This window comes from Hypanus sabinus, chromosome 9 (assembly GCF_030144855.1).
Source record: "Hypanus sabinus isolate sHypSab1 chromosome 9, sHypSab1.hap1, whole genome shotgun sequence".
Lineage (NCBI taxonomy): Eukaryota > Metazoa > Chordata > Chondrichthyes > Myliobatiformes > Dasyatidae > Hypanus > Hypanus sabinus.
Window position 1 is genome coordinate 7,517,647 of NC_082714.1, and position 16,365 is coordinate 7,534,011.

At 49.4% G+C, this 16,365-nt stretch overlaps 1 protein-coding gene across 1 annotated transcript; it reads right to left on the reverse strand.

Moving 5' to 3' along the window:
• Positions 1-3,892: 3,892 nt before the first annotated feature.
• LOC132398777 (parvalbumin, thymic-like) lies at positions 3,893-14,511 on the reverse strand. Its single transcript, XM_059978623.1, has 5 exons — positions 14,438-14,511; positions 9,822-9,890; positions 6,847-6,973; positions 5,400-5,509; positions 3,893-4,126 (listed from the first exon to the last, which is right to left on the reverse strand). The coding sequence occupies exons 2-5, from the start codon at positions 9,880-9,882 to the stop codon at positions 4,083-4,085; spliced, it is 342 nt and encodes a 113-aa protein (XP_059834606.1). The 5' UTR covers positions 9,883-9,890; positions 14,438-14,511; the 3' UTR covers positions 3,893-4,082.
• Between the last annotated feature and the right edge of the window lie 1,854 nt (positions 14,512-16,365).

Genomic DNA, 16,365 nt, shown 5'->3' on the forward strand with positions numbered 1-16,365 from the left:
CAGCCGTCTCCAACTCTCAGCCGTCTCCAACTCCCAGCCGTCTCCAACTCCCAGCCGTCTCCATCCCCACCACCTTCAACTCCCAGCCGTCTCCACCCCCCACCGTCTCCAACTCCAAGCCGTCTCCAACTCCCAGCCATCTCCATCCCTACCACCTTCAACTCCCAGCCGTCTCCAACTCTCAGCCGTCTCCACCCCCCACCGCCTCCAACTCCCAGCCGTCTCCAACTCTCAGCCGTCTCCACCCCCCACCGCCTCCAACTCCCACCGTCTCCAACTCCCAGCCGTCTCCATCCCCACCACCTTCAACTCCCACCGCCTCCAACTCCCAGCCGTCTCCACCCCTACCACCTTCAACTCCCAGCCGTCTCCAACTCTCAGCCGTCTCCACCCCCCACCGCCTCCAACTCCCAGCCGTCTCCAACTCCCAGCCGTCTCCATCCCCACCACCTTCAACTCCCAGCCGTCTCCACCCCCCACCGCCTCCAACTCCCAGCCATCTCCATCCCTCCCGCCTCCAACTCCCAGCCGTCTCCAACTCCCAGCCGTCTCCATCCCCACCACCTTCAACTCCCAGCCGTCTCCAACTCCCAGCCGTCTCCATCCCCACCACCTTCAACTCCCAGCCGTCTCCAACTCTCAGCCATCTCCAACTCCCAGCTGTCTCCAACTCCTAGCCGTCTCCCAGCCGTCTCCAACTCTCAGCCGTCCCCAACTCCCAGCCGTCTCCATCCCCACCACCTTCAACTCCCAGCCGTCTCCAACTCCCAGCCGTCTCCATCCCCACCACCTTCAACTCCCAGCCGTCTCCACCCCCCACCGCCTCCAACTCCCAGCCATCTCCATCCCTACCACCTTCAACTCCCAGCCGTCTCCACTCCCCACCGCCTCCAACTCCCAGCCGTCTCCACCCCCCACCGCCTCCAACTCCCAGCCGTCTCCAACTCCCAGCCGTCTCCATCCCCACCACCTTCAACTCCCAGCCGTCTCCACCCCCCACCGCCTCCAACTCCCAGCCGTCTCCAACTCTCAGCCATCTCCAACTCCCAGCTGTCTCCAACTCCTAGCCGTCTCCCAGCCGTCTCCAACTCTCAGCCGTCTCCATCCCCACCACCTTCAGCTCCCACTGCCTCCAACTCCCAGCCATCTCCACCCCCACCACCTTCAACTCCCAGCCGCCTCCAACTCTCAGCCGTCTCCAACTTCCAGCCGCCTCCAACTCCCAGCCGTCTCCAACTCCCAGCCGTCTCCAACTCCCACCACCTTCAACTCCCAGCCGTCTCCACCCCCCACCGTCTCCAACTCCAAGCCGTCTTCAACTCCCAGCCGTCTCCAACTCTCAGCCATCTCCAACTCCCAGCCGCCTCCAACTCTCAGCCGTCTCCAACTTCCAGCCGCCTCCAACTCCCAGCCGTCTCCAACTCCCAGCCGTCTCCAACTCCCACCACCTTCAACTCCCAGCCGTCTCCAACTCTCAGCCATCTCCAACTCCCAGCTGTCTCCAACTCCCAGCCGTCTCCAACTCCCAGCCGTCTCCAACTCTCAGCCGTCTCCAACTCCCAGCCGTCTCCAACTCCCAGCCGTCTCCATCCCCACCACCTTCAACTCCCAGCCATCTCCACCCCCCACCGTCTCCAACTCCAAGCCGTCTCCAACTCCCAGCCATCTCCATCCCTACCACCTTCAACTCCCAGCCGTCTCCAACTCTCAGCCGTCTCCACCCCCCACCGCCTCCAACTCCCAGCCGTCTCCAACTCTCAGCCGTCTCCACCCCCCACCGCCTCCAACTCCCACCGTCTCCAACTCCCAGCCGTCTCCATCCCCACCACCTTCAACTCCCACCGCCTCCAACTCCCAGCCGTCTCCACCCCTACCACCTTCAACTCCCAGCCGTCTCCAACTCTCAGCCGTCTCCACCCCCCACCGCCTCCAACTCCCAGCCGTCTCCAACTCCCAGCCGTCTCCATCCCCACCACCTTCAACTCCCAGCCGTCTCCACCCCCCACCGCCTCCAACTCCCAGCCATCTCCATCCCTACCGCCTCCAACTCCCAGCCGTCTCCAACTCCCAGCCGTCTCCATCCCCACCACCTTCAACTCCCAGCCGTCTCCAACTCCCAGCCGTCTCCAACTCCCAGCCGTCTCCATCCCCACCACCTTCAACTCCCAGCCGTCTCCAACTCTCAGCCATCTCCAACTCCCAGCTGTCTCCAACTCCTAGCCGTCTCCCAGCCGTCTCCAACTCTCAGCCGTCCCCAACTCCCAGCCGTCTCCATCCCCACCACCTTCAACTCCCAGCCGTCTCCAACTCCCAGCCGTCTCCATCCCCACCACCTTCAACTCCCAGCCGTCTCCACCCCCCACCGCCTCCAACTCCCAGCCATCTCCATCCCTACCACCTTCAACTCCCAGCCGTCTCCACTCCCCACCGCCTCCAACTCCCACCATCTCTAACTCCCAGCCGTCTCCAACTCCCACCGCCTCCAACTCCCAGCCGTCTCCAACTCCCACCGTCTCCAACTCCCAGCCGTCTCCAACTCCCACTGTCTCCACCCCCCACCGCCTCCAACTCCCAGCCATCTCCAACTCCCAGCCGTCTCCAACTCCCACCGTCTCCAACTCCCACCGTCTCCAACTCCCAGCCGTCTCCAACTCCCACCGTCTCCAACTCCCAGCTGTCTCCAACTCCCAGCCATCTCCAACTCCTAGCCGTCTCCAACTCCCACCGTCTCCAACTCTCAGCCGTCTCCACCCCCCACCGCCTCCAACTCCCAGCCGTCTCCAACTCCCACTGTCTCCAACTCTCAGCCGTCTCCAACTCCCTGACACACCCTTCCTGCTCTGGTCACTTTTCATCTTTAATTTACAACTGCTTTTTTAATTATAGTAGTGCCAGAAACATTATGCCACCCTTGGGCAAGGTGTGGCACCTGCTTAGCCCCCCCCCCCCCACCGAGATCAGGGTCATGTGAACCCATGGGAGCTGGTGGTGGATGGTCGAATGAGCAGCCGGTGCAGATTACAAGTCCTGGTTATGTGACCACTGACACCAGGCAGACAATCTCTGAGGAGTATTGATAATGGCTGGGGTCACCCGTCTTGCAAAGACACTGCCCAGAAGGCAATGGCAAACCACTTCTGCAGAAAGTTTGCCAAGAGCAATCATGGTCGTGGAAAGACCATGGTCGCCCTCGTCATCCGACACGAGCCATAATGATGAGGATGAGTAATCTCATCTTGTCTGACATCATCATGAACTTCGCATCTGTGTTAACTCGTCAATCTTCAGGCCAGGCCACTCAGGGATTTGTGTTAATATTATTTTGTGACTGTATGACCTTGGGCCCAGAGGAATATTGTTTTGTTTACCTGTATGTACGTGTACTGTGATTTGCACCTTGGTCCCCGAGGAATGATGTTTCATTTAGCCTTACGCATGTGTATGGCTGAATGACAATCTGCTTGAACCTGAACAAGCCCACAACATCAGGCCTGTGCCTCTATGGAAGATCAGGGACAGGGGAAGAGAAATGCTGATGGTGTAATGATGTAACGGTGTAATGGTGTAATCAGAAAGAAGTGGAAACAATACATAGAAATCTGCAGAAAGCAACCAAGTGGACATTTATATTAAAATTAAAATTCCCACAGTACCCTCCCCCCCCTCTCTCTCTCTCTCTCTCTCTCTCTCTCTCTCTTTCTTTCTTTCTTTCTTTCTATATATGCACCGTACTGTATGTATTGTGTTTTGCATGTTGGCCCCTGAGGAATGTTGTTTCATTTAGCTGTATACATGTGTACAGTCAATGACAATGAAGTTGAATTTGAACTTGAACATCTTATCTCCGCATTCTTTTTCACACATCAGCCACACCATGTCCTTGCCTCCAAAATGTATTTTATTTTGTTTTGCGAGACCTTCCCGAGTAAGAAACCAATCAATCACTTAGGACAGTGCGTTTATCTGAGTATACTTTTCCATTCTGCTGTTTGATTAAACAAAGATGTCTTGACCAATTCTTGCCTCAGAGGTGAAAGGTTTATGTGTCATAACATTACGGCCTTTCTGGGTTAGTTCTTGACTTAGGCGTCAGGTTGTCTTGACAGTGCAACTAGCTGCAGGAATTCTGCAATGGAAACACAGGACTACATGCATATTCAATAATAAATTAACAACAGACGATTAAGTCGGGAAGAAAAGGGAACCAAAGACTCTCGCAAATCTCTACAGTTGAACCATGGAGAGATTTCTGACCGGTTGCATCACCATCTGGTGTGGAGGGGTCACTGCACAGGATCAGGAAAGGCTGCAGAAAGCTTTCATCATGGGCACTCGCCTACCCAGCATCGTGAACATCTTCGAATGGTGATGCCTCAGGAATGTGGACCCAGGATTAAGGAGCCCCACCATCTAGGACATGCCCTCTTTTCATTACAATCATCAGGGAGGAGGTATAGGGGTTTGAAGACACATACTCAATGTTTTCCTCCCCTCTACAATCAGATTTCGAAATAGTCATGTGTCCATGGATACTAACTCTTTACTATTTATTTTGCAATGTATAGTAAGTTTTATGACTTCACGCTGTACTGCTACCACAAAAGGCCTAGAGTGGATGTTTCCCATAGTGGGAGAGTCTAGGAGTGAAGAGCACAGCCTCCAAGAAAGAAAGAAATTTCTCCTCATCCCCGACCTAAAGGGACATCCTTGTATTCTGAAGCTGTGTACTCTGGTCCTAGACTCTCCCACTATTGGAAATATCCTCTCCACATCCACTCTATCTGTGTCCTCTGGTCCAAGACTCCCACCACTATAGGAAACATCCTTTCCACATCCACTCTATCTGTGTCCTCTGGTCCTAGACTCCCCCATTATTGGAAATATCCTCTCCACATCCACTCTATCTGTGTCCTCTGGTCCTAGACTCCCCCACTATTGGAAATATCCTCTCCATATCCACTCTATCTGTGTCCTCTGGTCCTAGACTCCCCCATTATTGGAAATATCCTCTCCATATCCACTCTATCTGTGTCCTCTGGTCCTAGACTCTCCCACTATTGGAAATATCCTCTCCACATCCACTCTATCTGTGTCCTCTGGTCCAAGACTCCCCCCACTATAGGAAACATCCTCTCCACATCCACTCTATCTCTGTCCTCTGGTCCTAGACTCCCCCATTATTGGAAATACCCTCCCATAGTATCCAGGATCCCCCTCACTCTTCTAAACTCCAGCGAGTACAGGCCCAGAGCCATCAAAAGCTCCTCATATATTAACCCTTTCATTCCCAGGACCACTCTTGTGACCCTCCTCCGATTCTTTTCTAAAGCCAGCACGTCCTTCTTTAGATATGAGGCCCAAAGCTGATCACTGGTTACATTAAAGGAAGTTAAACTTACCCTGGAATTTGATTTGTCCGTCACCATCATTGTCGACAGTGGAGACCATGGACTGGATCTCTTCATCAGTCAGCATCCTGGCATCAGGTGAGAAGTATTTAAGGAAGGACCTGAAGCAGGAAGCAAGATGGTCAGATCCTAATAAGCAATAAGGTAAACAACACCCACAACTGATATTCTTGTAGCAAAACATCTCAATATGCTTCACTAGAGACTGCCACATCGACACATATGTTTTGGTCGTGTTCTGTACTGAAACACTTTCGGAAGTCTATTTTCTCAACAACTTCTAAAGTTTTAAAAATTAATTTACAACCTAATAAATCGACAGTTTTATTTGGTATGATCCCTCAATATATTTATGGTATTTCTCCATCAGACCAACATGTAATTGCACTTGCTACATTATTGGCCATAAGGGTGATTTTGTGGAAATGAATCGGCAATGCAGAATCCTTCTACATCCGAGTGGCCAAGGACGGAGAGAGATGGAGGACTTTCACTCCTGCCCTAACTACCAGTGGTGTGAAAGGCAGTAAGTGTGTGTGTTGAAGCATGAAGCCATTTGCGAGCTGCTCCCAGCACGTTCTCAGTCCGTGTCGGTCGTTGACAGAAATGACACATTTCACTGGAAGGTTTTGACGCTTTGATGTACATTTGAAAAATAAAGCTGATCTTTAAATCTTTAAAAACTAAATTGATGGATGTTGAAGAGGCTGGAATTGCATTGGCACAGACATTTTGGAGGATTGCATGGGTAGCGGAGATACCAGAGGTATGCAGAGGGTATGAGCTCAGAGAGACTTGGAAACTAGGGCAATAATTTTCCAGTGAAGAGATAATTGTTTGTGTGCATTTCTGGTCACCTACCTACAGGAAACTCAATCAGATTAAATTTACCAGGAGAGCTGGAGAAGGATCTCCTGTCCCTTCCTTTTCTTGCATGTTCTCCTGTCCGATTCCCCCTTCTCCAGCCCTTGATCTCTTTTGCTAATCAACCCAGCTCTTTACTTCGCTTCTCTCCCTCCCGATTTCACCCATCACCTGCCACCTTGTACATCTTCCTCCCCTCCCCCCGACTTCTTAGTCTGACTCTATCCACTTTCCTTTCCAGTCCTGGTGAGGGGTCTCAGCCTGAAACATTGTCTGTCTATTCCTTTCCACAGATGCTGCCTGACCGGCCGAGTTCCTCCAGGATTTTGTGATGAGAAGTGTGACTGAGTAGCTCTGATGAAAGGGCATTGACCCAGAGGTGAATGCTGCAAATATTCAACATCACCTCAGAGGAAACGTTAACTGCTCCTCTCTCTCCAGATGCTGCCTGACCTGCTGTGTATTGCCAGCACTTCTGCTTATGTGTCAGATCTCGAGCATGGCCAGTGCTTTGTTTTAGAACCACGACCCCCTGCTGTTGAACGGCATCGGCTGAGGCCAGGTTTGCTCTTACTTGAGCTCAGTCTTCTCAATGTAGCCGCTGCCATCCTTGTCCAGAATTGCAAAGACCTTCTTTACGTCATTGGGAGATTTACCGGTGAGGCCACTTGTCTCAAAGAACTTCTTGAAGCTGAATGATTCTGGGGATGGAATGGAAAGATCATTATCACAGAACAGTACAGCACAGTACAGGCCCTTCAGCCCAAAATGTTGTGCTGACCCTTTAACCTACTCCAAGAGCAATCTAACCCTTTCCTCCCTTATAGCCCTCCTTTTTCTGTCATCTATTGTTAGGAAGATTGATTGATTGGCTCCATTTGTCACGCGGACATGGAAACATACAGCAAAACGTGTCGCTAACGTCAAACCAGGTCAGCAAGTATTGAGCAAAAAGGCAGCCCACAGATGTTGCCGACATAGCACGCCCACAACTTACTAATCCTAACTGTCTGACTTCAGAATGTGGGAGGAGGCCCACGCAGTCATGAGGGGAACGTACGGTCGGTGGTGGGAATCTAACCCCTATCCTACAGCTGGCTGCTGTAAAATGTTGCGCTAACCACTACACTGTTGCGCTGGAAAGGAAATGGTTGCGGGGGAAGGGGGAGTAAGGACGGGGACCTAGCCTTTAGATCCACGCGACACGAAACAATTTACTTCATAAGACCATATGACCTAGGAGCACAATTAGACCATTCAGCCCAACAAATCTGCTCCGCCATTCCATTTCAGCTGATTTATTATCCCTCTCAACCCCATTCTCGGGCCTTCTCTCTGTAACCTTTGATACCCTTGCTAATCAGAAACCTATCAACCTCCACTTTAAATATACCCAATGAATTGGCCTCCACTGGCATCTCTGTCAATGAATTCCACAGATTAACCACCCTCTAGTAAAAGAATTCTCTCCTCATCTCTGTTCTAAATGGATGCTCCTCTATTCTGAAGTTGTGCCCCGGGTTCTGAACTCCCACGCCATAGGAAATGTCCTCTCCATGTCCACTCTATCTAGGCCTTCCAATATTCCATAGGTTTCAATGAGGTTCCTGCTCATTTTTCCAAACCCCAATGAGTACAGGCCCAAAGCCATCAAATACTCAAAGTACATTAACCTTTTCATTCCCAGGATCAACCTCGTGCATCTCATCTGGACCCTCTCCAATGTCGGCACATTCTTAAATCTGCTCACGACTGCTCACGATGGCCCAAAACTGCTCACGATACTCCATGAGGCTTCCCAGTGCCTTGTAAACCCTCAACCATTCAGCCCTGCTTTTGTATTCTAGTCCTCTCAAAGTAAATGCTAACATTGCGTTTTCCTTCCTCACCACCGACTCAACCTGCAAGGTAACCTTTAGGGAGTCTTGCACAAGAACTCCCCAGTTCCTCTGCACCTCTGATTTCAGAATTTTCTCCCCATTGACAAAGGCGTATCTCCTGAACTCTCCATTTGATCTACGGTGACTGCCTCCCGTCTGTGGTCCACGTTTATAGTTTCTCCCACCTTACCCTTTCAAACCCACATGGCACAGTGTAGCCACTCCCCCACGGCAACCCCGGTTCAATCTCAGCACTCTAAACCGAACTTCGCTCTTTTTCCTTTTTGTGACTATCTCGAGGCATTTAAAGTTCAACGTTCAAAGCAAATAGATTTTCAAAGTACACGTATGTCATCATGAGATCCACTTTCTTGCAGGCATACTCAGTAAATCTGTAACAGAATAATGTCCAGCACACAATCAATGAAGGAGCCACATCAACTTGGGCATTCAACCAGTGTGCAAAAGGCTACAAACCATGCAAACACGAAAAGTAAGAAACAATAATAATAAATAAATAAATGAACAATAAACATCGAGAACATGGGATGAAATGTATCCATGGCATGATCTGTCTGGGTGGCAGGCAAACGAAACCTTTTCACTGTAACACGCACAAAATGCCGAAGGAACTCCGCAGGGCAAGCAGCAATAATGGAAATGAATATACAGTCGATGTTTCAGGCTGAGATCCTTATTCAGGAGTGAAAAGGAAGAGGGAAGGAAGATGCCTGAATAAAAAGGTAGGGGAGGGGAAGGGAGGCCATACTAGAATCAGAATGTGTGTGTGGGGAAGGTAAAGGGCTGGAGAAGAAGGAATCCGATAGGAGAGGTGTGGTGAACTACATATACCTGTCTGGACATGCCCCCTGCTGACTGCTCCTGTGGCTCCTCCCACAGACCCCTGTATAAAGGCGATCAAGGCCTGAGCCCGGCCTCTCAGTCTCCAGGATGTAGTATGGTGGTCACTCACTGCTTGTTCCTTCTTCCAGTCAATAAAAGCCGATTATCTCGCCTTACGTCTCAGAGAGAGTTATTGATGGTGCATCAAGAGGAGAGTGGAGCATGGGAGAGAAGGGGAAGTAGGAGGGACATCAGAGGGAGGTGATAGGCAGGAGAGGAGAAGAGGTGAGAGGCCAGAGTGGGGAATAGAAGAAGGGGGAAAGATCTTACTGGAAGGCAAAATCAATGTCAATGCCGTCAGGTAGGAGGCTACCCAGATGGAACATGAGTAGTTGCTCCTCCACCCTGAGAATGGCCTCATTGCGGCAAAAGGGAGGACATGAACCAACATATCGGAAAGCGAATGAGGAAAGGAATTAAAATAGTTGGCCACCAGCTTTTTACTGTACCGTGTACAGCAGCTAGGAAGCCGTGGTAACGTCAAGGTTAGTGTGACAGTTTTGCAGATTGGGACATTGGAGTCCTGAGTTCAATTCCAACCTCCTCTGTAAGGAGTTTGTATACTCTGCCCGTGAAAGTGTGGGTTTCCTCCGGGTGCTCCGGTTTCCAAAGGTTAGTAGGTTAACTGGTTTGTGATTAGGCTGCGGTCAATAGGTGGGTTTCTGGCTGGGACAGCTCCAAGGGTGAGAAAGACCGGTTTCTCTAAATGAATAAACCAATTACCAATATTTTTTGCAGACTAAATCAAAGAAAGTAAATCTTTTACCTTTGCATTGTTCAATTGCCTTGGAGATGTCACCGGCTCCCAGGATTTCAGTTATTTTCATGGTAGAAACTATTCAACAAAATATTACAATTAGTTGTAATGAGAGGCTCTTTGGGGTTCCCCTTCCCCCACATTTACTGGAAGCGTCGTAGACAAGGGACTCGGAGTATTTTGGAAGACCCGCACCACCCATCCCGCAAACTCTTTAACCCATCTTTGACGGTCAGGAAGGAGGGACAGGAGCATCTGGACCAGGTCTGTCAGACTGGGTAACAGCTTCTTCCCTCAGGCTGTGAGACTAATGAATACCCTGCCACCACCGTGGTCTCGTCACTGGGACAGCGAGCTGTTTACTGTTTACCTGTGGTGTATCCGCACCAGGACCACCAGACTCAAAGACAACAGCTTTCCCCAAGCCATCAATCAGGCTGACCAACACCACCACCCACTAACCCACTCGTCCACCACTGCATCCACAGCAGCCACTTCCCCGCACAGGTCCTCATCCCCCCCATGACTGCCGCATTACCCTGACACTGCACAGCTCTTACCTACACCGACACAGTCACTGCCCTATTGTGTTTTCATGTGCCCTGCCCTTGCCAAGAGTTACCCTCACTTTATCATTTCAAGGTTCAAAGTAAAGTACAGATATGTCACCATATACAACCCTGAGATTCATTTCCTTGTGGGCGTTCACAGTGAGTCTATAGAATAATAACCATCACATAATCAATGAAATTCCCAACTAGGGCATTCAGTCAGAGTGCAGAAGACACCAAAATGCAAATACAAAAATAAATAAATAAGAACAATAAATAAATAAGCAATAAATACCGAGAAGATAAGATGAAAAGTCCTTCCTGTCAGAGTCATCTTTTGTTCAGAATGTCCAGCAGCTAGCATCTCTTTATGCACATACAATCAGTCTGTATAAGCCAACCTTCCGTATATACAGCCATACTCAACAGCTACTCGTACACCGTGTTTTACAGGACTGTTTATAAACTTATATTTATCGGGTGACAGGGTGGAGATACATCTCTGCCAAAGGAGGTGTAAGGTGCTCCTTCCTTCCTCTAGCCTGCAGGTCACCCTTGGGCAAGGTCTAACACCTGCTGAGCCCCCAATCAGGGTCACGTGAAGCCATGGGAGCAGCTGGTGGACGGTCGTATGAGCAGCCGGTGCAGGTCACAAGTGCTGGTTATGTGACCACTGACAGACCATCTCTGAGGAGTATTGATAACGGCTGGGGTCACCCATCTTGTAAAGACACTGCCCAGAAGAAGGCAATGGCAAACCAACTCTGTAGAGAAACTTGCCAAGAACAATCCTGATGGTAGATAGAGAGAAGAGCAAGAAGAGCGTGGGGGGGGGGGATCTTCCTCACAGGAGGAGCAGGTTAAAGACAGATGGGAGACGATGATTGCCCATGTCACACGACACGGCACATAATGATGATGGTGATGCTTTATAATTATTGTGTTCTTATGCTGCATCAGATCCAGATTAACAATCATTTTGTTCTCCTTTACACTCGTGTACCGAAGAATGGCAGTAAACAATCTGAAGCCTGGCACTCAATGTCAGCAAAACCGAAGAGCTGATCGTGGACTTCAGGAAGGGTAGGATGAGGGAACCACACACCAACTCTCACAGAGGGATGGAAGCGGAGAGAGTGAGCAATTTCAAATTTCTGGGTGTCAAGATCTCTGAGGACCGAACCGGGTTGCAACACATTGATGCAGCTATAAAGAAGGTAGGACAGCAGTTATATTTCATTGGGAGTTTGAGGAGATTTAGGTTGTCATCTGAAACACTTGAAAACTTCTACAACACACACAAAATGCTGGTGGAACTCAAGAGGCCAGGCAGCATCTAGGAAAAGAGTACAGTTGACATTTCGGGCCGAAACATTGACTGTACTCTTTTTCTGGATGCTGCCTGGCCTGCTGAGTTCCTCCAGCACTTTGTGTATGTAGCTTGGATTTCCAGCATCTGCAGATTTTCTCTTGATTGTGATTCGAAAACTTCTACAGATGTACTGTGGAGAGCATTCTGACAGGCTGCATCAGCATCTGATATGGGGGAGAGGTGATACTGCACAGGATCAAAGTAAATTGCAGAAAGTTGTAAAATTAGTTTTCTCCGTCTTGGGTACTAGTCTCCAAAGTATCCAAGGCATCTTCTAGGAGTGGTGCCTCAGAGTGGCAGCATCCATCATTAAGGACCCCCTGCCACCCAGGACAGGCCCTCTTCTCATTGTGACCATCAGGTAGGAGGTACAGAAGCCTGAAGGCAAACACTCAGCGATTCAGGAACAGCTTCTTACCCTCTGCCATCCAATTTCTAAATGGATATTGAACCCATGAACACACTTCACTACTTATTTTAATTTAACTATATAATATACATAATTACAGTAATTCAGTTTTTTACTATATTTGTCATGTATTGCATCATACTGTTGCCACAAGGTTAACAAGTTTCATAACATATGCTGGTGATATTAAACCTGATTCTGATCTTGAACCTTGCCCATCGCATCAGGGAGAAGACACAAAAACCTGATGTGGAATAACCCAGCACTTCCAACCAGAAAACCTGTGAGTTTTCAAACAGGGGTAGCATTATTACCGCACCAGGGAAGGGGGTTCAACCCCAGCCACTGTCTGTAAGGCATTTGTACGTTCTCCCCGTGACTGCGTGGGTTTCCACTTTTCAAAATAGATAAAAGCACTCCCTGAAATAACTTTCCCATACACGTACTGGTTCCAAATCTACTTCTGAAATGACATATTATAAACTAGCTTTTAAAGATTATGCTTATTTGCCACGTGTACATCGAAGCGTTGAAACGTGCAGTGGAATGTATCGTTTGCGTCAAATCAGATCAGCAAGAGTTGTGCTGGGGGTGGCCCGCCAGCGACACCACGCTCTCAGCGGTAACGTAGAACACCCGCAACTCAGTAACCCTAGCTATCTCTGGAAAGTGGGAGGAAATATTGAAGCCTCAGGGGAAACTCACACAGTTACGAGGAGAACGTACAAACTCCTTACAGACAGCAGCAGATATGAAGCTGGTCACTGGCACTGTAATAACATAAAGCTAGCCAGTACACTGCCATGCCACTGTGTCCTTCCCAATCGACATGTTACAACTAAGCTTGACTTATCAGTGAGCTTCACAGCAACAAGGATGCTGGTACCTGACACTATATGATTACTTATTTATTGAGATACAGTGTGGAACAGGTCCTTTCGACCCTTCGAGACGTGCTGCTCTGATTTAACCCTAGTCTAATCATGGGACAATTTACAACAATGAATTAACCCACCAACTGATACGTCTTTGGACTGTGGGAGGAAACCGGAGCCCCCGGAGGAAACCCACTCCATCACGGGGAGAACGTGCGAACTCCTCACAGGCAGCAGAGGGAATTGAAACCGGGTCACAGGTACTGTAAACCGCTGGGCTAATCACCATGCCACCGTGTTGCCCCAATGATAGTAATCTGCATCAGAATCTGATCTGACTGAGAAGCACAGTATGTTCCTTTAATAGAGGCCGCAGTGACAAACTGACCAAAGCTCCAGGCAAGGGCACAAATTCCCCACTATCTCCACCACCGCACTTTATCGACGGTCCCCAGGATACGTGGTTGTTCTTGCAGGTTGATCGGCGGGCAGGCAGACCATGATCTAACTCTGCTAATGTGACAGCTACTGGGTGGGTGAGCAGGGCTGCTAAATGGGGTATTTGACATCGTTTGGTGGGTGGATTTTTCGGGCTCCCACCACCCGCCTGCTTCAGTGCTCTTGAGCCTGAGAGGACTGAGATCTTCGAGTTCCTCAGACTGAACATCACCAGTAGCCTGTCCTGATCCAGCCACGTAGATACTGCGGCCAAGAAATCTCATTAACATCACTCCTTCCTCAGGAGGCTGAAGAATTTGGGCACGTCCCTGTGAACCCTTATCAATTGTTATTGAGAGCATCCTCTCCTCATGCATCCCCGGCTTGGCCCGGCAACTCCTCTGCACGTGACCCCAAGACACTGCAGAGACGGGTGGACACAGCCCAGTGCATCATGGGAACCAGCCTCCCCTCCACGGACTCTGTCCACGCTCCTCACTGCCTCAGTAAAGCAGCCGGCAGAATCAAAGACCCCACCCACCCCGGGCATTCTCTGTTCTACCCGTTCCCATTCGGCAGAAAATAAAAGAGCCTTCAAACACATACCGCCAAGCCCAAGGACAGATTTTGCTCCTCTCTTAAAGGCCTATTAAATGGTTCCGTACCTCAGTGACTGTGTAACGACTTGATCTGTTTGCACTGCATCTTTTGGAATGAACCTGGGTTGATGGCACTGTATTGGTGTTACACTAACCACTATTACCGTACCGTACCGTTCTGGCTTGTCCTGGAAAGCTGCATCTGATTCACCCAGTATTCGAGAAGAACCACTCTGGATGTTGGAGCTGGACCTCTGGGGTTCTGACCAGGAAACAGCCCCCTGAGCCCAAGACTGGGACCGGGTTCCCCAGGTGATGGGGTCTCATCCCCAAGAGAAGGCACCAGTGCAGAGCGAGAGCACCAATCCCAGTACCACTCACCTGGCTGAGATCGTCCTTCTCCTCCCTGAGTGAGAGCAAGTGGGAAAGGAAGAACTGGGTGCTTTCTGAGGTGCGCCTGTGCTTTTAAATACCTTCCCCCTGCATACCAGAAAAGGAGTTGTGCGTCATGGCACATTATTCAACGGTGGAGAACCGTGACAAAACAGAAGTAACAGTTCTCATCGTGGTGTTTGGGAAGAACCAATAGCTGTGCCTGTGTGTGTGTGAGAGAGAGAGAGTGATGTGTGTACCGACAGCTATGGAACAGTGGTGTTTACTGGTGAATGATACGTTCCCAGCCATTTACCTCAATGCCCTATGCAGGCACAGTGACCTTTACAGCTCGAGGGTCACAGAGAAGTACAGCACAGAAACAGGCACTTTGGCCCATCTAGTCCATGCTGGAAACTATTTAAGCTGCCTACTCCCAGTGTCCTGCACATGGACCATAGCCCTCCATACTCCTACTATCCATTTGCCTATCCAAACTTCTCTTAAGCATTGAAATTGAGCTTGCATGCACTACTTGCGCTGGCAGTTACTTCCGTGCTCTCTCAACCCTTTGAGTGAAGAAGCTTCACCTCATTTTCCAATTAAACTACTCAGCTTTCACCCTTAACCTATGACCTCTAGTTGTAGTCTCACCCAACCTCAGTGGAAAAAGCCTGCTTGCATTTACCCTATCTATACCCCTCATAATCTTGTGACCCTTTATCAAATCTCCACTCAGTCTTCTACATTCTAATGAATACAGTCTTAACCTGTTCAATCCTTCCTGCTAACTTTACTGCCAAACAAACCTCCAATATAGGGATAGGTTGAGTGAGCAAGGGCTTTTCCCTTAGGAGTGAAGGAGGACGAGAGGAGATATGATAGAGGTGTATAAGATGATAAGAGGCATACATTAAGTTGGCAGCTGAGTTTGTTCCCCAGGGCAGAAATGGGTAATATACTGACTTACTTAAGCCCATTACCCCTACAGGGGCATAGGGTACTGACGGAAGCTCATCACGGTGCTCTGTCCTGGGCCAGTCTTTCCAGGTGTTGTCCATCTTAACTTTGTAACTCTCCCAGGGATGAGGTCTGATGGTGTTTCTGTAGCTCTGGGTTCTTACGGGATTGGGTCGCTAGCCCCGTGCCCCACCCCTCCTCCTTTCACAGCCGGGCTTGGGACCGTCCTTGGCAGAGTCAAATGGCTAATATGGAGGGGCACAATTTTAAGATGATTGGAGGAAAGTACAGAGGAGAAATCAGAGGTAGGTTCTTTATGCAGAGAGTGTTAGTGTGTAAGCCCTCCTACCAGGGGTGGTAGTAGATGCAGGTACATGAGCGATATTACGCATACTTTGATAATAAATTTACTTTGAACATTGAACTAGTTGAAATTTCAAAAGCAAATCCTCTGGTTACCATTGACTGTAGCACCTTGTGGAGTGCAAATCGTCTCCTATATTTGCTGTCCTGGCCGGGATGGGAGGGAATCTTTGATTATTCTGGCTGCTTTAGTGAGAAGTACTGACAGAGTCCGTCGAGGAGAGGCTGGTGTAACGTGCAGGGCTCTGACCTCAACTCTCTGCGGTTTCTTGTGGTCTGTATAGTTCATTGAAAAAACTGCCTCAGAGTCTGGATTCGATTACACTGCACTTTAAAAAAGTTACATAAAATAAACTGGAATCTAACATGGATGTAAACATAATCAAAATGCAAAAAGCAGAGAGAGTAAATAGATAGACTCCTTTCAGGTGTCTGGACTGTAGCTGATGCAGTGACACAGGAATTAGTCATGGGCACCCAGCTACTGTTTGTCTGTCCTGTGTGTGGTCTTTCATTGATTCTATTGCATTTCTTTGTATTTACTGTAAATGCCTGCAAGAAAATGAATCTCAAGGTAGTATACAGTGACATATATGTCCGTTCGTTATGTGTCG